This window comes from Perognathus longimembris, chromosome 24 (genome assembly GCF_023159225.1).
Source record: "Perognathus longimembris pacificus isolate PPM17 chromosome 24, ASM2315922v1, whole genome shotgun sequence".
In the NCBI taxonomy this organism is placed as follows: domain Eukaryota; kingdom Metazoa; phylum Chordata; class Mammalia; order Rodentia; family Heteromyidae; genus Perognathus; species Perognathus longimembris.
Window position 1 is genome coordinate 18,625,176 of NC_063184.1, and position 25,466 is coordinate 18,650,641.

At 37.8% G+C, this 25,466-nt stretch overlaps 1 protein-coding gene across 2 annotated transcripts in view; it reads left to right on the forward strand.

The window, feature by feature from the left end:
- Positions 1-21: 21 nt before the first annotated feature.
- Positions 22-25,466, forward strand: part of Dnajb14 (DnaJ heat shock protein family (Hsp40) member B14) — a 39,722-nt gene continuing 14,277 nt past the window's right edge. The window contains exons 1-3 of one of the 2 annotated variants that reach the window (XM_048333456.1): positions 22-280; positions 14,350-14,521; positions 21,416-21,561. In XM_048333456.1, coding sequence (XP_048189413.1) covers positions 148-280; positions 14,350-14,521; positions 21,416-21,561 — 451 coding nt within the window. In that variant the 5' untranslated portion in view covers positions 22-147. The remainder of the gene's footprint in view (positions 281-14,349; positions 14,522-21,415; positions 21,562-25,466) is intronic. The other variant, XM_048333457.1, reaches the window with a different exon arrangement.

Below are 25,466 nucleotides of genomic sequence, written 5' to 3' on the forward strand. Positions count from 1 at the left end.
GGGGCCCTGCGCTCCGCCCCGCTCGCCGCCGCCCGCCGCCGCCGCCGCCGCACGCCCCCTCCCGGGCCCGCCTCGCCTCCTCCGCCGCGGCGGCGGCTTCTCCCCGCGTAGCTGCGCTACCGGAGGAAACGGAAGAAGGCGCCCGCCATGGAGGGGAACCGGGATGAGGCGGAGAAATGTGTCCAGATCGCACGGGAGGCCCTGGACGCCGGCAACCGCGACAAGGCCCAACGCTTCCTGCAGAAGGCCGAGAAGCTATACCCGCTGCCCGCGGCCCGCGGTGAGCCCCGCGCCCATCCCCGCCCCGGCGCGCCCTCCCCCCCCCCCCCGCTCGCACCCCCTCCCCGCCGCCGCCGCCGCCGCCGCCGCCCCCGGCGGGCCGCACTCCCCCCCTCCGCTTCACTCCGCTCGCCTCCGCTCGCCCCGCACACTTGTCAGGTTGGCTCCTGGCAGCTTTGCGGGTGGGGGCTCGGTGGTGTTTCCCCCCCTTCCCGTCTCCCCAGCCCCCCACCTCCAAAGTGCCCAGGCCCTAAGGGAGGGGGGAGGCCGGGGCAGTCCCGAGGCCACCCTCAGGCTCCGCCGTGTCCGGATTGTGCAGAAAACTGTTCCCAAAGCAAACATCTGGGAACACCTGAGATGACATTGCTTTTCCCGGGGAGAGGGAGCGAGGGGCCGAGGGAGAGGCAGAGCCCTTTAAAAGACCGGAGCGCACGGGCGGCAGGAAGGATCGCGAGTTACTAATGGATTGCTAAATCCTACCTGACTTGTTAGCACCATTACCATCAGCAAATCAGGTAAATGAATCTCCGAGGAATAAGGAAGGAGTTGAATTCACCTCTTTCATTGTCCTACTATCCAGACTTCAAAGTAATACACTGAACCTTGGAATACTTGCAAAGTGCCAAGAGTTCTTCTTGGCATTTTGTGTGAATTATTTCATTTCTTTCTCAGATCAGTCGTATACAGAGGATTCGTTTGATTGGGACTTGGGTGAATGAATGAATGGAGAAAGGAAGAAGGAAGGAAAAAATATCTTACCCAAGGTCACACATTAAGTGACATAGGCAGAAGAGTGGCTGAGCTTTTAGATGCAAAATGCCTTTAGCCAGTACACCATTGCCATGTCAATAGGGTAGCATTTGGCTTCAGGTTCAAAGTACTCCCAGAATAAGGAGGTTAAATGAGAACGTTGGGCTTCCTGTTAGCTCGAAGGCACTGTATCGTCAGAGGACAGGAAATGAAGTGAAAGAAAAGTTAATATTTTAAATTTTAATAAAAGCAACAAATTTTTACCATCATAGCTATTCTTAAAGCATATCATTTAATAGTGTTAAGCTTCTCCACATTGTTGTGCAGGAGATCTTCTGTACCTTTTAGCTCTGAAACTACCAACGAAATCACCACCTACTCCCACATCCTTTCTCCAAACCATAGCAATCACAAAATTATACTTTCAGTTTTTTTGTTTGGTTATCTTACATATCTGGTGCAAGTAGAATCAGTTATACAGTACTTCCATGACTTTACTTAGCCTCATCCATTTTGTAGTATGTGACATTCCCTTTATTTTAAATGCTGAGTAATATTCCATTTGTATTTTATATACATGCCTATTACGTATATTCAAATATATGTGTGAATATATGTCTTACCTACACTTTATTTCCCTATTCCATCTGTCACTGGACATTGGGGTTTCTTCTAGTTCTTGGCTAGAATAATGTGAATGTTGCTACTAAGTGTGAGTGCAAAGGTCTTGCTTTGAATTCTGGCTATACACCCACAAGGGGTTTGCTTGATCATGTGGTGATTCTAATTTTAACTTTTGAGGAACCACCATACGGTTTTCCATAACTGCTGCATCATTTTCATATTCATATCAACAGAGTACTCGAGCTGTATTTCCTCAACACTTAATTTCTGGCTTTTGTTTGTTTTCATAGTAATCTATACTGGGAGGTGATGTTTCTATTTTGATTTGTGTTTCTCTGATGTTTTTCATGTTTTTCATCTGCCTTTTGGCCATTTGTAGAAATCAGGTGATTTACGTATCAGACATATATATAGTTGGATGCTATTTTCTCCCATTTTATAAGTTATCTTTTTGCTGTGCTGATGATTGTGTCATGTGATGATGAAAAGTTTTTAAGTTTTATGTAGTCCCATTTGACCCTTTCTGCTTTGTTTTCTATTTTTGGTGTCATCTCTAAGAAATCATTTTTGGGAGTTATGACTACCCCTTCTGTATGCAATTATGATTTCATTTAGTTGTTGTCTAGTTCTAGAGACACAGTTTTAACCTTAAACAAGTAGGCAGTGTGTAAATAGAATTACATAACTTGAGGCCTGGCCCATTACTACCTAAGAATACTCACTTAAGTTAGACCACCTCTTTAGTCTCTGTCTTTTTTCTTTTGTGTGGAGGAGACAACCATCCCCTTGCTGCTCTGTGGGGATTAAATGGGTAAATACTTAAGTAAATAATCAGTTGAGTTTGACATCATCTCCTTTTTACAAGTTTGAGGATTTGAGAATTTTTAAAAGCTTACGCAGTCTATCATATTTCTATCATATAAACAACACGAACCAATTTATTGTAGGACTTCTTGTATGACCTCGACACTTACTGCTTTTAAAACACCAATGTAAGAGTGAAAGCTAATGGTACAAATATGTTATAATGATGCAGGTAATCACCAAATAAAGAGACGGGGTCTAATAGTGGGGTAGTCTAAAAACCTTACTTCAGATGCATTTTGTCTCTAACATCTTTGTAATCAGGACAAGTTACTTTTTTTCTAAGCTTTAATTATACACAAAGTGGAGATGTTATCGTAGGTTGATGTGACCCAAAATAAAGCTAACTTCCAAGTACTTTGAAAAGTATATTTTACATAAAATATTCCCAGAAAGTATTGATTGGATTTAAGAATTCAAGAGAGGAAAGATCTAGATAGGACATCTGTGAAGATCTTGATAAAAAATTTAGTGTAGAAGGGATTAGAACTGTTGGCTACACTGAGATTTAAAATTTGTATCCCAGAATTCCACCTAGTTTTGACAACTACCAAACTCATAACTCAGAAAGCTGGTGAGCTTTAAGGCAAGAGAAAGTACTGCAGTTTGATTTCCATTTTTTGTGCACTTAAGGAAATAGAGAAGCATGAGACCATATTCTAGATAAGTTCCAAGTATTTTGCCTTCTTAAAATTTTACTCTTGTCAGGCAGGAAAGAAGTCTTATTGATAAAACATTTTAATTAATTGGTGGCAGTTTTCCTTGAGGAAAAATAGTCTCTAAATGGACGTAGAACATTGTTGTTTTCCATGTTTTTAGTTGAGTATGTCATTTTAGTGTACTTGTTTCAATGGATTTCTTGAACTGTATACATTTCAGATGTTATGAAGTTTTGATTTAGGTTTGAAAGTGTTAATATGCATGACAACTGCCAGTTAGAAAATCTAAATATTCTGGTACAGTAATGTCAATGTTAGGCAGAAAATAAGGCAGATTTTGGCTTCTAAAACTGTACTTTTGTTGCATTATTGATGCTTTGAACTTTTTTTTTTCTTAGCAGGGATATAGTCTCATTGTTTTAATGCCTTATTTGCGTTGATATTGTAATCTTTTAATTTTTGTAGTAATTAGAGGACAAATTGAAATAGCTAATTTTTTCTTTTTTTTTTTTTTTTTGCTCTTTTGTTCTAGACATTGAACTCAGGGCCTTCTGTCTGCTAGGAGAGCCCTCTACCTGTTTTCTCCTGTTGCTTCAGGTTGGGTCCTGTGTTTTTTGAGCCCAGTCCAGATCCACCTTCCTGTTGCTTCCCGCATAGCTGGGATTAGAGAAGTGCACACTCACTTTTAAGATATTCTTTTCTTTAACAAACTTATTTCATTATAATGTATGGATTAGTACAGCTTATAAATTCAAAATAATTCCATATCATCAAGTGAACTGATTCAAAATGATTTCCAAATTTCAGTTGGTAGACTCATTCAGGTGTTAAAGTTGAGGGCAGAAATATTAACAGTATGACCTAAGGTATGCCATTTAATCTCTTGAGCCTTAATTTCTTTATCTACAAAAAAGGATTCATTTGTTCAGCTGTGCCAGGCAGTATTCTAGGGGTGCAGTGGATAGTACAGTCTTTGCTTCATAGAGTTCACATTTTAGAGGAAAATTAAGTATCTGGTGGACATAACATTTCCATTCTGTCATTTGGTCTCAGCCTCATTTTTCCTATCTGGAATCTCACAGGATTGTTGTGAATATCTTCATTGCTGTTAACATTGTCATGTATTTATTACATGACAAAGATACTTGGATAGTTTATTACTGTGACAAAACTACTGGGATCATGCCTTGGAGTTCAAAGCAATTTGAGAGGCTGAGATTGGGAGGATTGAAATTTGAGACCAGCCTGGGCAGGAAAGTTTGTGAGACACCCCTCCCACCCCCCTTCTCCATGAGGAGCTGAATGTGGTGGCATGCATTTGATATGATAACTACAAGGTGAAGATCAATATAGGTGATTCAGGCCCAGGCACACACCCAGGCAGAAAGTAAGACCCTAGTTCAAGAAAAACCAGCAAAAAAAGTAGCTCTGGAGGTGTAGCTCAGCATTAAGAGCATCTACCTAGTAAGCACCAGGCCGTGAGTTCAAGCCCCAGTACTGCCAAAAAGAAAAAAAAAAAGTCTGAATAATGAGACAGCTAGGCAGCTAGAGTAATGGATTAAATATATAAAAATGATGTGATTTTGTTTCTTCTGTAGGATTTTTAAGTGATTTTTGTTCGTTATTTAGTATGTATTTGAGCGGAATCATATTAATCTCAGACATTTTCTTCAGTAGTTACTGCAGAAAGATTTCCTAACAGTTTTAAGAATGATGATACTGAAATTGGAGCCTCAGAAATAGAATTTATTCAAATCTAAACCTGATAGAATCAGAGTGTTCAGTGCAAACTTGAGCATGCTCACTCAGCTGTAGTTGGCAGAGAGCCCCTGTGCCTACAGTTGTAAGGAAATTTTCAGAATCATAATTCCTGAAAATCTCAAACAACCATAGCACCGTACCTCAGCTGTATCCAGCGTCCAGCATCTAACATGGATGATGTAAAGAGGAACTTATTTACGCTGAGAATGACAAGGCACAAACTGCACACAGGATTTTCCTGGCCACCTTTTACATTTTAAATATAAGCAGTTTCATGTCTGCTGCCACAATCTTTAGAAAGTAATTACTTCATGTTAGCTGAAACTTGTATTCCCAGCCATTTCTCCCATTGTTTTTATGGTTTAGGGGATAGTCATTATAACTGCAGAATTGCTTTAGTCAGATTTCAAGGAAAGGAGCAGGCTCCCTTTCTTTATCTAAAAATAGCTAGTTAGGACTTTTTCGGTCTTTGGTCAGTGGAAGCCCTTTATCATAGTTCCTGAGTCTGTTCTTTCGGTTCAAGATCCAGACTTGAGCTAGATACCTGATAGTTTTGTATATTGACTACCTCTCCACCAATTGAACCATGCTTCCTATCCCTCCATGATTCAGGCTCTCTCATACATTGCCTGTACTAGACAGTGGAGTCAACCACATCCCTAATAAACTTGATTTCTGTTGAAGTGGTGTCTCAGCACCCTAGAATGGCTGCTGGATGATTATTTGAAGGCTTTTTCATTGCATAAGAATTAGGAAATAAAGCTGGACGCCTGTGGCTCATGCCTGTAATCCTAGCTACTCAGGAGGCTGAGATTAAATATAGCAGTTCAAAGTTAGCCAGGGCAGGAAAGTCCATGAGACTCTTATCTCCAGTTAACCACTAGAAAACTGGAAGTGGTGCTGTGGCTCAAGTGGTAGAGTGGTAGCCTTGAGCTGAAGAGTAGGGATAGTGCCTAGGCCCATAGTTCAAGCCCCACAACTGACACACACACACACACACACACACACACACACACGTAATAAGTGTATTTGAAGATAAATAGCTTATGATTTTATAATATTATTTCAATTCATATTAAGTACTTCAGAGTTTTGCTGAAATTCTCTTAGCTTATATTTCTGTCTCTCTTCTTTAGTAGCTTATAGTAATTGTCTATGCTTAGTTTGGCCTATATTAGTTTTGGTTCTTGAAGACATCGGAAATTACAGATATGTCATGATTACTTATTTGCTTCATGCTGCCATGAACAATAGATTCAAAATGGTATATTGTCGGGCTGGGGATATGGCCTAGTGGCAAGAGTGCTTGCCTCGTTACACATGAGGCCCTGGGTTCAGTTCCCTAGCACCACATATACAGAAAACGGCCAGAAGTGGCGCTGTGGCTCAAGTGGCAGAGTGCTAGCTTTGAGCAAAAAGAAGCCAGGGACAGTGCTCAGGCCCTGAGTCCAAGCCCCAGGACTGGCAAAAAAAAAAAAAAAAAAAAAATGGTATATTGTCAGTACTAACCATTATAATAGTTGAACACACATTTCCTTTATATCTACTCTCCCTAACTTTCCCATTTTAATGTTGTATAGCACAATATCAAGTGTGGACTGCTCATGTAGTGGTGGGTCTTCAAGGCTACACTACTCCATGATGTGAACTTGTGTGCCCTCTGTGTTCCTGAAGTGGCGAAATAGCCTGACAATACTTTTCCTAGGAGATATCCTCATTGTTACTCCATATATGACTATCAATGAAAACAAAGAATAATACACATTCCCATATATTATTCACTTAAGCAAATTGAAATTCTACACACAATTTGTTCTTTATTTCTTGTGTTTTTCCATGTACCAATTAAGTGTCGTTATGGACCTGGTCTGTCACATTATCCCTGCATGATTCAGGTGTATTTTTTTTTTCTTTTTTGCCAGTCCTGGGGCTTGGACTCAGGGCCTGAGCACTGTCCCTGGCTTCTTTTTTTTTGCTCAAGGCTAGCTAGCACTCTGCCACTTGAGCCACAGCAACACTTCTGGCCATTTTCTGTATATGTGGTGCTGGGGAATCGAACCCAAGGCCTCATGTATACGAGGCAAGCACTCTTGCCACTAGGCCATATCCCCAGCCCCCAAAAGCATTTTTGATGACCATAATAACCTAGCTATTTTATAGAATTTCCCTCGATTTATATTTGACACTTCTCATATTTTTTGCCAAGAATACCATAAGGAGTGATGTGTAAGTATATCAAAAGACATATGAGTTTTGATTTGGTCCTTGTTAGTCTGATTACTTTGATCTCTTAGTAGAGTTGGTGATTGCCAAGATTATCTACTATAAAGTTGATTCTCCTTTGAATTGTAATTAGTAAATATTTTCTAAGGATATACTTGAAGTCATAAATGCCTTGTTCCTCAACAGACTTTCACCATTTCCTTGTAGTACCCATAGATACATCTTTCCAGAATTAATTTCTAATAGTTTCCAAGTTTTAATTAAAATTTTTTATCATTCCTTGTACATTTATTAGTTGGCATTTAGTCTGATCAGTGTGGATTCAATACAGATTCCAACTTGCTCTTATCCTTACTTATTTTTATGCTCAGATGTAGTCAGTGGGCACTCCTTCAAGTTGGCTCTTGTATCTTCTGAAATGGCTTCATCTCTTGACCTTAATTTCTAGCACAAACCAATTTTAAGACAATTTATCTGTCATCGGAACCAGCTACCCTCCCAGGGAGCTTGACTCTTTTTAGTAGACAGTGACATTTGGAAACATATAGACACTTGATAATCTCATTTCTATAGAAAGGGTCATTTCTGGGCTGGGAATGTGGCTTAGCAGTAGAGTGTTTGCCTAGCATGCATGAAACCCTGGGTTCAGTTCCTCAGCACCACATAAACAGAAAAAGCCGGAAGTGGTGCTGTGGCCAAAGAGGTAGTTCTAACTTTAAGCAAAAAAAGAAGCCAGAAACAGTGCTCAGGCCCTGAGTACAAGCCCAAGGACTGGCCAAAAAAAAAAAAAAGAGAGAGAGAAAAGAAAGATGGGGCTGGAAATATGGCCTAGTGGCAAGAGTGCTTGCCTCGTATCTATGAAACCCTGGGTTTGATTCCCCAGCACCATATATATAGAAAACGGCCAGAAGTGGCGCTGTGGCACAAGTGGCAGAGTGCTAGCCTTGAGCAAAAGGAAGCCAGGGACAGTGCACAGGCCATGAGTTCAAGGCCTACTGGCCAAAAAAAAAGGAAGGAAGGAGTCATTTCTTCTGGCCCTGTAAGTGTGTAGAACAGGTAACTATGCATAAGCATGAAAGTATGTGTATGTATACATATGCATGTCTGTATGTGTGTTATATTTGTTTCAGTGTTGGCCTTCCTGTGCATTCAATTGCTATAGTAATGTTCCTATATTCAGTTATCTGTAACACACACACACACACACTCCTTTTTCAGTCCAGTACCAGAGTTCATTCTAGTACTTTCCTTTCCTGTGTGCCTACTCCTATTCTCTGACAATGAGAATCATGGTTCCCACTTGTTTATACCTTTCCACTGTGTGTAGCAAGGTGCCTTCTTGACCACTGCTTTCTGCCTTGGCTTTGTTTTTGGCAATAACTATCCTTGGCCCAAGTCTCACAGATGCTGCCAGGCTTGGCTGCGAAAATAAAACTAAGAAGTCATCAAGTAATTTTTATCCCCCCATTTAAAAATTACTTGAACTGTGTCTATAGGATCAGAATGTAACATCATTAACATACTCTATGCCCTCCGAAGTCTTTTAGTCTTGTTTCTGTAACTGCCCATTTGGTCCACTTTACCATTTTGATATAAGCAATAATGTCTATGTAATTTTGGATTCTTGAAGTTTAGTAGATTTCCAAGGAGGGCTTGTGGGAACTGTTTCCTAAATTCTAGAATGTTGAAAACAATTCATCTTGTAGCCTTACTCCCTGAAGTTAGATTGGTGGATACAAAGTCCTTGGCTGGCATTTTCTTTCCTTGAGTATCTAAACATGTCACTCCATTGTTTTGTGCAAATACTACTGATGAGCAAAGCCTGATGACAAACCACTTTTTTATTTCTTGATGTCATTTGACCTTTTTTGCCTCGCCCAGTTAACTTTATTTGAGTATGTATTAATTTTCTTTGTAATGTGCATTACTTGTTATTAGTATTCTTTGATATGTGGTTTTTCACTTTGTTTATGTAGCTTCAGATGTTCTTGTTCATATGTTAGTAATGTTTTTTCCCCCAATTGTTTCATTTGTTGTATTGCCTTACATTTTTCTTTAGGATACTTATTCTATTAATATTGGATTTTTTTAAACTGTCTTCAATATTTAGTACTTTTTTCACATTTAAAACATCCTTTTTAATATATTCTTTTTTGCTAATTGTTTTGTTTTGTTTGCTATATGGTCTCATTATGTATTCTACTTGGGCCTTGAATTTATAATCCAACTGTCTTCTGTCTTCTAGTACTAGTGTTCCAGATGTGTACAATCACATATGCCTTAGTTTGGTCTTTTTTTTCATATTCTTTTCCTGAATTGTACCACCTGATTATGGATAATTTCTGAAATGGTTGTCCTTTCACATGTCCAAAGGTTTTTTTTGTTTGAGTTTGTTTTTTTTCTTCTTTCTTTTTGGTGTTGGGGTTTGAACCTAAGGGCCCAACACTTGGGTGACATTGTTTTTTCTTGGCTGGTGCTCTACCATGTGAGCTATATCTCCAGTCTGTCTTTTTTCTGGTTATGTGGAAATGGAGTCCAGTAGACTTTTCTAACCATCTTTCAGACCTCAGTCCCTTGAGTTGCAAGGATTATAGGCACAAGCTACTGATACCTCGCTATACCTTGTTTTATGGCCTTGTTTTCAAGTAGTTGTTTATAGTGTTCATCTGTTTTGTTGACAAGTCTGTAAATCACTGCTGTGGTTGTCTTTAAAGATTTTTTTAGATATTGGTTTTCTTTTTTCCTTCTAAGAATTTATATCCAATTTTACTTCTGTCATTTTCCTTTACTCATTTTTATGTGCTATTAGTCTTTCTCAATGCACTTTTTGTATTTAAAAATATGTTGCATAGCTACAGAAGAACTTCTCACTTTCATTTCAAGTTTATCTTTTTCCCCCCTCTTGTCCCTGTCTTCTTCCATAGGGATCTTGTTCCCAGCAGTTTCACTTTAAAAGAACTTTGGTTTTGAGAGTTTGTAGTAACTAAAGTGTTTTTGTGCTCTTAAGGCTTAATTGTAGATCCTTGTACTCATGTACTAGTGCAGTAAGCAAATGCTATTCCTTTTACACACTTTTCTCCATTTTGCCTGCCATGGTATAAAGAGAGTTTATTATTTTTCAATTACTGTTATTATTTGGTGTTGGTGGTTCTCAGAGCTGGAAAATACCCCACTCGGAGCCTGCTGCTTCTCATGAAGATATTAGTAGGCGTTTTTGTTGTTTTATCCCTGCCTTATATGGGAATGTTGGATAGGAAGTTTTTTGTGGGTTTCTTTTGGGTGGGGGCATTAGGGTATGAAGTGTTGATTTTGCTACTTAATTGCTTTGAGTTTATGAGAGAAATTATAGATATTTAAATTTTAAGCTCCTGGCTGGGCTCAGTGATAAGACTTCTATAACCCCAGCACTCTGGGATAGAGCAGGAAGATTTTGAGGCCAAGTTGTTGTACTAGATAGTAAGACCCAAACCAAACCAAACAGAAAACGAAGTTAATATCTAAGTTATTGTCATAGCTTTGATTCCAGTACACCCACAAAAATGTTAATGTTTAAATGTGAAAAACTACCATGCTGGTATCCATTGTGATTGTGTTAAGTACAGACTAAACTATAGTTAAGTGTTGTCTATATAATACATACTATATTTGTTTTTGTCAATGGCTAATAGTTTGCTATCTCATTTAGTACTTTTCTTACTGGCTACAACTAGATTGTTTGAAAAAAACCTAATTTTTCTATCTTGGACCGCATTAAATTTATTCGCCAAGAAAATAACATGGTATAAAGAAGTTTATATATATAATAAGTACATATTTGCAAATTTGCCAAAGCACATATATGAGATGTGACTTTTGATATAACATTTGACATATCCAATATTCAGTAGTTTTATTGGGAGTATAATTTGCATGCCATATAATTCATTTATATAAAGTATGTAAATAAATGGCTTTTTAGTATACCCACAGATTGTGTAGCCATTCTGACAGTTTTAAAACATTTTCTTAATTCAGAGAAACCCTTTGGCTGGGGGCATGGCTCACGTGGTTGAGTACCAGCCAGATGCAAGAAAGCTGAGCAAGAGCTCCAGTCCTAGTACCAGAAAAACAAAAAACAGAGAACAAAACCCATGCTCAGTCCTCATGCTTTATTTCTTCCTGGTTAAACTCGCTAATCTGTCTGTTGCCCTGAGAAACAGCTAATCTGCTTTCTGCTTGTGTAGATTTATCTATTCTTTACCTTCCTCCTCCTCTCCCCCCTTATCCCTCTCTCTCCCCCTTTCCCTTCTCTTCTTTGTGCTGGGGATCAAACCCAAGCTCTTTAACATACTAGGTAAGCTACATCCTAGCTTATATGTGTTTGTCATATAATTGAAACCATATACTATGAGGACTTTGGTGACTTCTTTCATTAAACATATTTTCACAGATGTCAATACTTGGTTTCTTTTTGTGGTTTTTTGTTTGTTTGTTGTTTTTTCCATTCCTGGGGCTTGAACTCAGGGTCTGAGCACTGTCCCTGGCTTCTTTTGGCTCAAGGCTAGCACTCTACCACTTGAGCCACAGAGCCACGTCTGGCTTTTTTTCTATATATGTAGTGCTGAGGAATCGAACCCAGGGCTTCATGTATACAAGGTGAGCACTTTACCACTAGGCCATATTCCCAGCCCAATACTTGGTTTCTTTTTATCTCCAAATAATATTCTCTTGTCTGTCAAGTTTATTTTTGACTCATTTGTTGCTAAATATTTTTATTGTCATTATGACTATTGTTGCTATAAATATGCTCCAGTTTTTGTAATGATGTATTTCCAGTTCTCATGGATATTTACCTAGGAATGAAATTATTGACTCAATGTGGCAATGATATCTTTATTGTCATTTAAAGAATCATCGATGCATTTTTTCACCATTTTATTTTCCACGGGTAGCATATCAATATACTAATTTCTCCTCAGCCTTGTTAATACGTGGTATTGTTCATCATTTTATTATAGCCATACTCCTAGTTATGCAGTGGTCTCTCATTGTGGTTTTGATTTTCATTTCCATAATGGCTAATGATATTGAGCAAACAAGTCATGTTCTTACTAGTTTTGTTTATCTCTTTTGGAAAAATGTCCTGATTCTTTTCCCTTTTAAAAGTTTAATTAGTTATGAGCTGAACATTAGTGGCTAATGCCAGAAATCCTAGTTATTCTGGAGGCTGAGATGTGAGGATAGAGGTTTGAAGCCATCCTAGGCAGACAAATCTGAGACTCTTATCTCTAGGACTTTTATCTCCAGTTAACCAGCACAACACTGGAAGTAGACCGGTGGTTCCAGTGGTGGAGTGCCAATCTTGAGTAGAAAAATCCAGGCATGAGTGCCACGACTTCAAGCCCCAGTACTAGCACACATATATACAAAAGTTTACTTATACAATTAAAGACTGTGTTTTACTGTGTTGCCCAGACTGGCCTTGAATTCATGGATTTGGGTGATCCTCTTTGCCTGAGCCTTCTGAGTGATTAGTTGGTACTGTAGGAGCTCACCTCTGAGCTCAGCTCACTGTCCTTGTTTTTAAATTGCATTTTCGTCCATCTTAAATATTGATGTGTAGGGACTTCTAAAAAAATGTGTTTTAGATAGGTTTCGTTTATCAGAAACATGATTTGCAATTTTTTTTCTCCCATCCTGTGGATTGTCCTCTCTGTTGATGATAGGTTTTAAAACCAAAAGTATGAAGTGTGGCTCAGTTGTTGGAGCACCAGCCCATGAGTGAAAGTATCATGTCCCAAGTTTTGAGTTCCAGTCTTAGACCAAAAGCAAAAGTAGTTTAGATGCAGTTCACTTAAAAAAACAAACAACCTTTTTCCCTTTGTCATTTGTACAAATATTTGTAGAATATTTTGCCCAAACCACAGTCACTAAGGGTTATTACTCTCATATTTTCTTCTTAGAGTTCTGTAATTTTAGTGCTTTTTAAAATCTCCTTAGTTCATGTTAACCTGTTAACCCTAGTGGCTGGGATGGCAAGTGCACAACACCACATCAGCTTTTTATTGATTGAAATGAGGTCTTGCTAGCTCTTTGCCTTGGCTGGCCTGGAACAGTAACCATCTAGGTCTCTGATTCCCAAGTAGTTTAGTAGGAACCCTCCATGCCTAGCTAGTTTAGTTTTTAATATGGAAAGTTTCAAGCTTATACAAAGGAAAGAAAGTTCATTAATTAATGATCAGTCCCTATAACATTGATTTTTTTTTTACCAGAATGAATGCCCACTCTTATTTCCTATTTCCCTCTACCCCATGCTGATGCTCTTTTCCCCAAATTATTTTAATGTACGTCTTAGACATAATTATGTCTAATACATCCATTGTTTGTTCCTACATTTTACTTTATTTTTTTCTGCTCATTCATGTTTGCATGCCAGCAAATCTGGAAACATTTTCCCTTCTGTCTGAAATGTAAATATTACAGTATTCTTTAAGGCAAGCGTTCTGTTTTTGTTTTTTAGGTACTGGGATTTGAACTCAGGGCCTTGGCCTTGTTATGTGGGCACTCTTCCACTTGAGCCAGATCCCTACCACTCTAGTGAAAGCCTTTCGGTGATGAAATTTTCTCACGTTTTCATTTGTTTGAAATCGTTTTACCTTGTGTACTTTTTGGAAAAGTAATACAGAACTCAAGTTGAATTAAGTTTGTTTTCCCTAATTATTTTAAAGATGGTATTTCAGTGGTTTTTGGTTCCTCTTGTTCCTGTTGAGAAACAAACAAGAAGTGTAACTCTTCTGTGGTTTTAGGGTTTTTTGGTTTTTTTTTCTGTTTTGTTATTTGGTGGTAGTACTAGGGCTTGAACTCAAGAACTCATACTTGGTAGGCAAGTGTTGTATCAGTTGAGTATGCCCCTAGACCTTGCCAATTATCTCATTTAAAAGCTGTCTTTTTCTTAAGAATTTGTCAGTTTCACTGCATGACTGAAGTATGGTGGTAAAGAAGTAGTAGTTTCAAGTTATTAACTTTTAACTTTCTTCACATTTTACTGCTAGTGGCAGTCGGTATATAAACAGCTAGTTAACTAAGGTAATGCTTCGATTCCAGAGATCTGCTGCAAATCTTTTTGAAGGACACAGCTGTATAACTTCTCACCATCTCAGGTATGTTCCTGGATGTAAACAAGCACAGTAATACTTTTATCTTTCTGCAGCCCTGTTGGAGATAATTATGAAAAATGGAAGCACTGCTGGAAGCAGCCCTCATTGCCGAAAACCACCAGGAAGTGGTGATCAGAGCAAGCCTAACTGCACCAAGGACAGCACTTCTGGCAGTGGTGAGAGCGGGAAGGGCTATACCAAAGACCAAGTGGATGGAGTACTCAGGTATGTGCCAAGATGACTCTGTCTCCACTCAGGCTGATAGTGGTAGAATTAATAGAACAGACACAGAGGGACTAACTCTGGGTGTTTCTTGGCTTCATATTGGTAAAAAAAAAATCAGCCTGTAAAATATTTTACTGTGTGGAAAGTTCCTTTTTTTAAATCAACTATAAGTCACAAAGGTTCTTTGAAATACATTTTCAAGAGAAAAAGTATTTGAACTTTTGGCACAGTAGATTGTTTACGCCATCGTATTGGAAAGGGGATGAATAATTGTTTTGTCTTCAACATGGATGAAAGTGAGAAAATTCATGAAAGGAAAACTAAGGATAATTGCAACAGCGTTTTAAATTTCCTACTTAAAATAATAAAGGATATCCTATTTCTCTTCTTTTTCTAGATTGTCTTTGTAGATGTGCAACTTCCATAATGCCCTCCTTTTTGAATGTTTTCCTCTTATTATTCTCTCTGCTTAGGGCTATTTTAGTCTTACATCATGACACACTTCTTCTGAAAGCAGAGGATTGGATGGACTTGAAAAATTATGAACTGGGTTTTGGAGTTATGGCCATACTCATAAATAAAAACTGTTTTCTGGGAATAAAATGAACCTCTTGAATAGGAAACATTAGAAAACGGACTGTTTTGTTTCTTCCTGCATCTTCAGGATGTTGTCTTGATGTTGTACAGATGGTCTCCCAGGGAAACTGAAGATGGTGGACTCTGAGCAGTGATTAACCTGGTAGTCCTGATAGGGAGTAAACTAAACCGGATAGAGCTAGCTTAAATGAGAGCTGGTTAAAACCAATCAGACTAAGTCTTTCTTTTTGCCCTTTCCTGTTTTCTCTTTTAATTTTATTTATTTTCTCACCCCCTTTTCCTCCATTGTTACTGTTTACATATTGTAACTGTACTTCAAGTGTACGTGGAGGTGCCAGTTTTAAAATTGACCCATTTTATTTGTATTTTTGCTTTTTTCTTTATGATTAAATGCTAAAGCTTAATTTTAACACTTTAACTGTATGTGATAATAAGAATATAAAATTCCCTTTTCTCCTATTAGCGAAGCACTTTTGAAAGTATAAACAAAACCACTAACCATTTTTACTATCATAGTACTGTGTCACATGTGGCTGAGTATATGAGAACAAGCAAGAGATTTTTCTCTGGATTTCTTTCAGAAAAAGCTTAAAGCAAGCAATGTACTAAAATACAACTGGGAAAAATCAACCTGAAACAAACTGCATTTTCTTATAGGCATTCTCAGTGAATAAACTAAATGAAATTAATGGATTATATAACTTTTTTTAATACTTATAGAATCAACCAGATATTTGAAAGTTTTGGAGAATAATTTTGTTTTGTTTTTAATTGACACCTTTATTTCTTCATTTCCTCCATCCTACTCCTGGATGTATACAGAGAGAGTCCAAAAGTATGGTCGAAATTTACAAGGGAGAACAATATTATCTCTTTGTTTTAGCATATATTGTCCAGAAGACTTGGCTGTAGGCAGGGGGACATTTTGAAAATGGAAGATGAAAAATAATGTTAGGTATAAATACACCTGTGTATTATTACCACAGTTGAACAGATGGAGACATAAAACATGGAGAGAGCTTCTGTCTGCTAGCTTCTGTCTTCTCTGTGAGACTGGAGACAAAGTTGTTTTCTTGGAGTTAGAAGAGATGAAAGCTTGAGGAGAGTAGTAAAGTATGCAAAAGGAAAAAAGGCTTCCAACTTAGCACTGAGGGCCCGACCCTGTTTGAGACCCTGAATCCATTATGGATCGAATTACTTTTGTTTGTTTTGCCAGTCCTGGGGTTTAAACTCAGGGCCTGAGCACTGTCGCTGGCTTCTTTTTGCTCAAAGCTAACACTATGCCAACTTGAGCCACATCCCTACTTCTGGCCTTTTTCTATATATGAAGTGCTGAGGAATCAAACCTAGAGTTTCATGTTTATGAGGCAAGCACTCTACCACTAGGCCATATTCCTAGCCCCTCAAATTACTTTAATAGTATATCTGTATTAAAGATTCTCTAAGTGAATGGTTTTATTACATTTTGAAGTTATATGTATTTGTATCTATATATTCCTTCTGGGACCAATTATGATTGGAACATAACTCAGAATCTTTAAGACACTGGCTTATGTGTAAGAGTTGCCTGGTTGAATCATGGGCTACTTATTCATAATTTGGTCTTCATGATGGTTGCTTTAGTGAGGTAGCAGATCAACGGCCAAAATGTACATGCAGTATGTTTTTGGTTTTTGTTTTACCTATACACAAGGGACTTTTCTCAAGAAAGCATGTTATCTTGTTGGTTAGCATGATTATGCAAACAAGTTGCCCAGTGACAATTTGGCTCAATGGGGAGAAGCCATGCAATAATACCACATCCATTGCATAAGTAAGAGCTTGCTTACAGTAAGACTTTTAAAGAACAATTGTGTAGCTTCGTAAACTAACATTCTGTGAAACTGAGTTGAAATATAGTAACATACTTTTTTGAAGATGTTTTTAATATATTACTGTGAAATACCATCTCCTATTTGAAAAATAAGAGCCCATAAAGTCACCAGTTAAGCTATTATATTTATCAGGAAGGAATTTACTGTATAATTTTTACCTCATCTGAATTATGGAGATTTGAATTAAGATTTGATGTAAGTTCTGTTTCTTTAAATACAAAGAAGATAAATCATTGTGCTAAAGTCATAAGAGAAATAATCCGTTGTCTCATGAATTTTGAAGTATTTCCTTAAGCACCAATTAAGTCTGAAGTCTGTTTAAATAATCAGCTGTAGCACATGGATAAAAAGCGAATCGAAAATCTCTTCTCTCCTGAATACTATTCCTTCAAGCATGTAAAAGAAGACAAGAAGTGTGATCCTGACCCACTTTATCCACTACTGCGCTCCAGGCAGATCTTTCTGGTCTTGTACAAAAGTTTTCTTCAGTGATTGGTCATGGGTTACACCTGCCACTGCCTCTGCTCCTCCTCATTTTGGGGATGAGGGGATCTATCTGTTGATGTCTTGCTGGCAGGGCTCCAAGGCACAGCAGGGTATCAAATGCAAAAGACAAGGACAGCACATGTAAGTGAACTGTCCCTTTAATATAGCTTTCTTTCAAAAATTACTTGGAAAGGCTGAAGGTTGACTCTTACAGAAAAAAAAATGGACTTTGAAAAGTGACAAATGCATATCATTGGAGAAAAGGAGCATGATGAATGACAGTACCGAGTAGATGTATAGACAGTAATTTCTCTTTCAGGTGTGACAAAGTAAGCAAATGAGACTCTTTGGAGCCTTGCTTGAAATGTATCATCTTAGCCTAACCACTGGTGGTTATGATTTTATATTCTCTGCTGACTTCTCAAGAATTTTCCCTCTAATATGTCATGAAAAGTTCAGAGCAGGAATAATATGGTAGAACTGGATGCAGCTAGGAATTAGTGCGGTATTTGTTTGTTTGTTTTTTGTCTACCTCTTTATTCTCTCTGTAGCAGTTCTTAGTTTTATCACCCAAACTAGAGCATTGAGAACTCTACATTGTCCTTCCTATGCTATTTAGCAACCCTTCCCTTTTTTCCATTGCTTTACCTTTTGTGTTAAGGAGATATCAATAAAACAATTATAGTATGGAATATAATTAAATATTGTATCCATTCAGATCAAACAATGGCTTAAGGAGTGTTTATCACAACTTTTTATTTTCTCCATTCCAGTATTGTCTTCAGTGTTTGTAGCATTGTTCCTTGTCTCTTTGTTTCCTGCTTTATTTTGTTTCTCCTCTATTCCAAGTGAGTTGTGGTGCCAAGTCCATTTTTTCACTGACATTTATTACCTTAGATCTGAACATGTCCTTTTAGATCCCCTGCAGGTATCCATCCATTCCTGCTGCCCACCTGTCCATCCCTCTATCTGTTTACCTTCCCAACACAGATGGTGAAGAGGATGTAACATCTACATCAGAGAGACTTTAATCCAAAGAGTAGGCAGACAAAAAAACAAAACAAAAACATGGCAAAGCCTTCTGAACTCTGCTATCAAATGCACATAAAGAGGGTACCAAGCCCAAGAATTTGGATACTTGGGGAAAAGAAGAGCTGAGTTCTGAAAAGGATGTAGAAACTAGCTAAGCAAGACAGGAGGCAGAAAAGGAGCTTCTGGCGTCAAGATTTGTAAGAGTTTAGGGACAGCATCTGTGTAAAGTGTGATTGTAAGAAGGGAAGGAGAGAGCCACTGAAGTATGACGAATGCCTTTTCTTCTATGTTCTGGTTCCAAGACAGCAAGATTTTCAAAACAAACAGATTTGAATTTGTATGAGGCTTCTCTGATTACTCTATTTCAAGTATTAGGTCTACTCTTCCATCTGCCATTCTGCTTTGCCACTTGATTTTTTTTCTCCAAATATTCACCATGTGATATCTTTGTATCTAACATATATATATATATATATACATATATATATATACACACATATATATAGTTTGTCCCCCCTCAGCTTAAATTTAATGTGATTAAGGTTTTTATTTTTTCTACTTCATTCACCATGATAGCATCTGAAACAGTGCCCAGCACAAAGTAGGTGGTCAGTATGTTTTACTGAAAAAATAAGTCCTGATTCCCATTTATTACTTGATTTTATGGTAGAGGCAATTTATACAACCATTCTAAGCCTTTGTTTTCTCATTGGTTAATTAGGTAAAATAATACCTATTAATAAAGAATAAATGAGGTATTTTTTGTAAAAATAAATCAATATAATTCTTTAGAGTCTTTTATGTGAAATACTTGTAGTTTAAAATTTAGATGCAGTTTAAAATTTAGAATTCTTTCTCTTCATTTAGAATAAAATTAGACATTATATAATATCTAGCAGTTGGGGCTGGGGATATGGCCTAGTGGCAAGAGTGCCTGCTTCATATATATACATGAAGCCCTGGGTTCGATTCCCCAGCACCACATATACAGAAAATGGCCAGAAGTGACACTGTGACTCAAGTGGCAGAGTGCTAGCCTTGAGCAAAAAGAAGCCAGGGACAGTGCTCAGGCCCTGAGTCCAAGCCCCAGGACTGGCAAAAAAAAAAAAATATCTAGCAGCAATCTATAGCATTTTGGCAGCAAAACATAAAAACATTCACACAAATGAGATAAAGATTTTGTAGTACTTTTTACCCTTTCAAGCAGGTCTTTGGCTCTAAAAGAATTTAAGCCAGGTGTTAGAAGCACTTTAATTTTTCAGAGCTTTATGGATATTGAATATGGACATGGAGTTCTGCGCCTGTTCTGAATGCACATGATTTAGATGTTCTGTAAGCAATTTCCCATGCCCCCCCCCATTCTTCCAATATGTCACACACTTTATTAATATACCTAGCAGAGTGAGTCTCTAAAGATGGAAGTTCTGTTTGTTTGCTGATACAGCTCACAGGTCTAGCACACTGGGACATTCTTGGTAGTCAGTAAGAACTATTGAATAAATAAAGGAAATGTTTCAGTTTTCTAAGAAAAATTGGCTTGTGTTAATTTTAAATATCTAAAGTAGGAAAAAATCCAATATTAAGTACTATTAATAATAGAGGATATGACAATGTTTTGGTGATGTGATTATAAGAAAATGGCTATATACATCTATAATTTTGTACAAAGCCTCATTTTTTTCCACCCAGTCTATAAAGCACATAATGAATGCTTTCACCATAAAGGGAGTGGTAAGGCTTATTCACCTCCAAGATATTTACTGAGAACCTGTATGTGCTAAGCACCATGGTGGTTAATAGGTTTAAGGCTTTTTGTTTTTAATCCAACTTGTCTCTATTATTACCTCCCCCTCCCGCCCCAGATGAAGTCCACCTGGTGCATACGCTCACCACTGAGCTGCTCCTCGATCTATATGCCATGGTTTATATGATGCTCAATTAATCAGGTTGTGAGAGAATGTACATATTGCTCCATATTCCATTCAGAGTATTTCTTTTCCCGTAAATATTACAAGCTTAAATCAGTTTCACATTTAAGGTATAAACCGTGTAAGTCATCTTTAGGAGTGTGTTCATCAGAATGGAAATTGTGTATAAGAAGTATTTTTGAGTTCCATGTTATATTTCATTCACAAAGGATTCATGGCCTTTTTCAGACAGTGACTCAGATGCTTAATGGTCAAATCATAAAGTACTATATAGTTGATTTCTAGACACTAAACTGTTGCTTTTATACTTGGTTAAGTCAACATTACACAATTAACAAAATTATTATAAAGTAATGGATATGTTTTTAGCCATATTAGTTTTGAGGAGCTTAGAATTTACTTTATTCACTTCCATACTATACTTTTTTTTTTCTTTTGTGCTTGAACTAGAGGCCTGCATGCTGTCCCTTAGCTCAAGGCTCTCATTCTACAACTTGAGCCATAGCTCCACTTCTGGCTTTTTGGTGGTAAGTGGAGAAAAGAGTCTCATGGACTTTCCTGCCTGGATTGGCTTTCAGCCATGATCCTCAGATCTCAGCCTCCTGAGTAGCTAGGATTATAGGCATGAGCCACCAGTGCCTGTCTTTATACAATTGTTCTTATATTCTTATTTTAGCCATAGTGAATGAACGACCTTAATCTACAATTATTATGAGCCTTATTTCTCTGTGGTTGTGGAAATTGAACTAAGGACATTTTCATAGCTTATTCCTCTTAGACTAGGAAGAAGTAGAAGCAATGGTCTATAGCCAAAAGAGAGAATAAAGCAATTAAGCCTTAGAGGAATAAGCTATCATTAGACTTTGAGATATAATATAAAAATAGTTCTTTGTACTATTATAATATGTTAAAAATTAGAGATATTACTTGACATTCTTCCTTGGAATTTACATTATAACACACTTGCTTCTTCACAGCATAAACAAATGTAAAAACTACTATGAAGTACTTGGAGTTACAAAAGATGCTGGTGATGAAGATTTGAAAAGAGCTTATAGAAAGCTTGCTTTGAAGTTTCATCCAGATAAAAACCATGCACCTGGAGCAACAGATGCTTTTAAAAGTAAAGTAAACTTTTTAAAACAACTCTTAACTTTTTTTTTAAGAATTTACCTTACAATGTTTCAGAATAGTGAATTCTAGTCTTTTAGAAACTAGCATAAACAAGGGTCTGAACTTTAAGTTTTAATTCTAACTTACTTTACTTGGAGCCAAGCAAATGCAGTTGGGTTGCCCAGCAGTAACATGTCAGCTTGCCATGGTCCTAAGCAGCCCTCCCAGCAGGTAGATGCAGTTTTGCACATGCTTGTGTAGCATAGTGCCCTGTGGTTGAGGTCAACTGAAAGCAATATGCAGTTTTTATGAGGTTGGTTTTGTTTTGTTTTCAGTACTGTGGTTTAAACTCAATGCCTTGCATTTGCTAGGCAGATGGCTTATGACTTGAGCCCCAGCCCCAGTTTTCTTATATTTCCCTTAAACCTGGAGAGTGTTAACATTATTTATATGAGTTTCTAGCTACCATGGTTTTCTTTTAAGAAATTGTTTCTCTTGCTTATATTTTATTTTCTTTCTTAATGATCTTTGGTGGGTTGTTGTTTTTTTTTTTGCCGATTTAGTAAATTAAGGTCAGACACCTGATTTTATCATTTCATTACAATTTATTTGTAAAAGTTAACTTAAAATTCATAGTAAAATACTTGAATTTGTGATAAGCTTGTGAGTTTGACATTCATAGAGCCAGTATATAATGTTTTTAATGTTAGGGTTTTAGAATAAGAGGAAGGAGATGCTCATTTTAAAATGTTTCAAAAAAGGTAAAAGACTCAATTGGTCCTTCATTAAAATATTATTCAAATTATTTACAAAACAGTTTTAAAAGTAATTTTGTTATTATTAAAGTGTTGAACAGAGGGACTACCATTTCCTAAGTCAGGTAATGAGTGCATTTCTTTTTATGGACAATGTCACCTCTTCCTTTACTTTCCCCCCATTTCCCCCCTCCATCCCTGCTCGCAGAGTTACCAGGTCACTTACCACCTAGTGTACACTAAATAGCATGACTGCATTCGTTCACCCTTCCTCCCTCCCTTTCTGTGCTCTTCCCCTTTGCCCCCTCAGAAGAAAAAATAACAATGCAAAAATAAAATACCACTACCACCACCATCACCACCAATAAGAACAACAACAAAAACAACAAAAACCCGTTTTCATTTCCTGGAGTTTGTTTCAATAAATAGTATTTTAAATGCATAGAAAAGTTACATCTTTGTGTTCCTCCCTAAAGGTGTTCTCCTTTAGTCTGACTGTTTATGTGTGAGTGCCTACAGTCTTGTATAGGTACTTTTATTGGGGCTGGGGTGCTTGCTTAGCGTGCATGAAGCCCTGGGTTTGATTCCTCAGCACCACATAAACAGAAAAAGCCAGAAATGGTATTGTGGCTCAAGTGGCAGAGTGCTAGCCTTGAGCGGGAAGAAGCCAGGGACAGTGCTCAGGCCCTGAGTCCAAGCCCCAGGACTGGCCAAAAAGAAAAAAGTATAGGTACTTTTATTTTCTGCAGGAAGTTGTCAAGGAACTATATTGCAATAAAGGCCTTGCTGAAGCTATGCAGCTGGAAGTAAAATACCACTCAGCTGAGCCTTCTCAGTGTACGTTGAAAGTGATATGTTGAGAGTGTAGGAAAAGTTACTTTATCCAAAATGGCAGCTTATGAATCACGTTTTTCTCAGTTCATTATGTGAAGAAGGTGTCCAGAAAACAGGGTCATTATTTTTTGTTTTTTTTCAAATATATACCTTCTGTTATTAACACAGGTAACATAGACAACACTTAAGTAAATTTCCATTGTAATTGTACCACAAGTTGGAAAGTTTCTGATATAATTTTTAAGTAGGATAGATGTTTCATTTGTTTCATTATTGGTGCATTGTTTCTATGAAGAATTTTACATTTTATTTATTTAAATTTTAATAAATGCAACATGCTTTTCATATGTGCAGCCAGAGAAAAACTAGAAATGTGGCATTTTCAACAGCTATTAGCACACATTCCCCTCAAAAGTAAGTTTCATCTTATGAGTAAAAAACATTTAATTTTTTGGTATCTTAAAAATATTTTAGGGCTGGGAATGTGGCCTAGTGGCAAGAATGCTTGACTTGTACACATGAAGCCCTGGATTTGATTCCCCAGCACCATGTACATAGAAAACGGCCAGAAGTGGTGCTGTGGCTCAAGTGGCAGAGTGCTAGAGCCTTGAGCGAAGAGAAGCCAGGGACAGTGCTCAGGCCCTGAGTCCAGGACTGGAAAAAAAAAAAAAATTAAAGTATTTGGCAGGGGGTTATTTTCATGTGTATGTAGGTGCTTTCAATGTGAATTTTTCATTAATGTTAAAAAATGTTAAAATGTTACACTGCTGGATCGAAGGCATGCTAAGCTAGCATTGGTCTGGGACTAATACTGGGTGGTAGTATTTCTTATTTCTACAGCTGCATTTTGAAGAGGTGAAGAGCACAATTATTGCCCCACCACCCCCAAAGCTTGCTAGACAATGTGATTTGACAAAGATGGTTGTATTTTGGTGCGGTCATTCAGAGTTTAATGCTCTACTTTGCAAATAAGAAATAATATTTATCAACATGTTTGGAGGTTACTTATCTCTAGAGGAGCAGCTCATATTATTTAATACACAAGAGATTATCTGTAAGTCAGAATGCCAATTTATTAGTTCCAAAGAGGATCAGAATTGGGAAACTATGAGCCACATTTCATTGTGTGGAAACTACATAGAAAAGCCTGAGTTGGAGGCCAGGAATAGTGGTGCACACCTTGAAATCTCAGTAATTTGGGAAGCTGAAGCCAGAGGATTTCAAGTTTGGGACTGTCTCTAAAAGAAACAAAGCAAAAGAAAACCCAAGTTATAACCCACGGTTTCCAGTGAACAGATGTAATCAGGAAATCTTTTTTTTTTTTTTTTTGCCAGTCCTGGGGCTTGGACTCAGGGCCTGAGCACTGTCCCTGGCTTCTTCTTGCTCAAGGCTAGCACTCTGCCACTTGAGCCACAGCGCCACTTCTGGCCATTTTCTGTATATGTGGTGCTGGGGAATCGAACCTAGGGCCTCATGTATACGAGGCAAGCACTCTTGCCACTAGGCCATATCCCCAGCCCCGTAATCAGGAAATCTTACAAGCTGGTGTCATCAGAACAGAAATGACAAGTTGCATTCCTTAAACACATAAGATTTTGTTCATATTTTCTGAATCATCCTTTTCTTTTTAACCAATCAATTTTAACTTACACTTTTTGAATACTAAGCTGTTTATCTCTAAGCAGAGACATGCTTTGGTCTTTTATGTAAAGCCTAAATTATAGATTGATTGCTCCTAGTTTCGCCTAGAAGACTGATTCTAATTAAACACAGAGCAGAAAACAGGGTGCCTAAAGAAAAGTCAGAAAAATAAAGAAGTAGCATTAAGATCAAAATAATTAGAGAAGGTTCCTATAGTAGGTAAGAATGAAGAGTTTTCTCCAGATAATGATTTCTGTGGCTACAGAAGAGAGGATGGCAAAAGCTGGTAATAAGAATGAGACAGGCAACTGAAAAACCAATGAGGACTTCTACTTTCAGAAATATAGCCTAGATGTTTGTGTCCCTTTTCCTCTCATTAAGTGAAGGTGAAAACCTTGAATATTATACATTAAACAAGTAAGACAGGCATGGGAAGACTGAAAGGTGGAGAGGTAGATGAGTTCAGTACTCTTCAGCCCTAAAGAGGTCAGTGAGTTGCTGAGGTATTTTTGTGAATTTTTAAATTGTGTGTGTCACACGTATTTCAGATTTGGTGCCTTAGGATCTGGCAGCCCCCAAGCCCCAATGGACATAGACATAAAACCTCCAAAGTATCAGGAAAGAGAGACGACAAAGACAAAAAGAGTAATAGCCACTTTGCAGCTACCCCTGAAAAAATATGGCC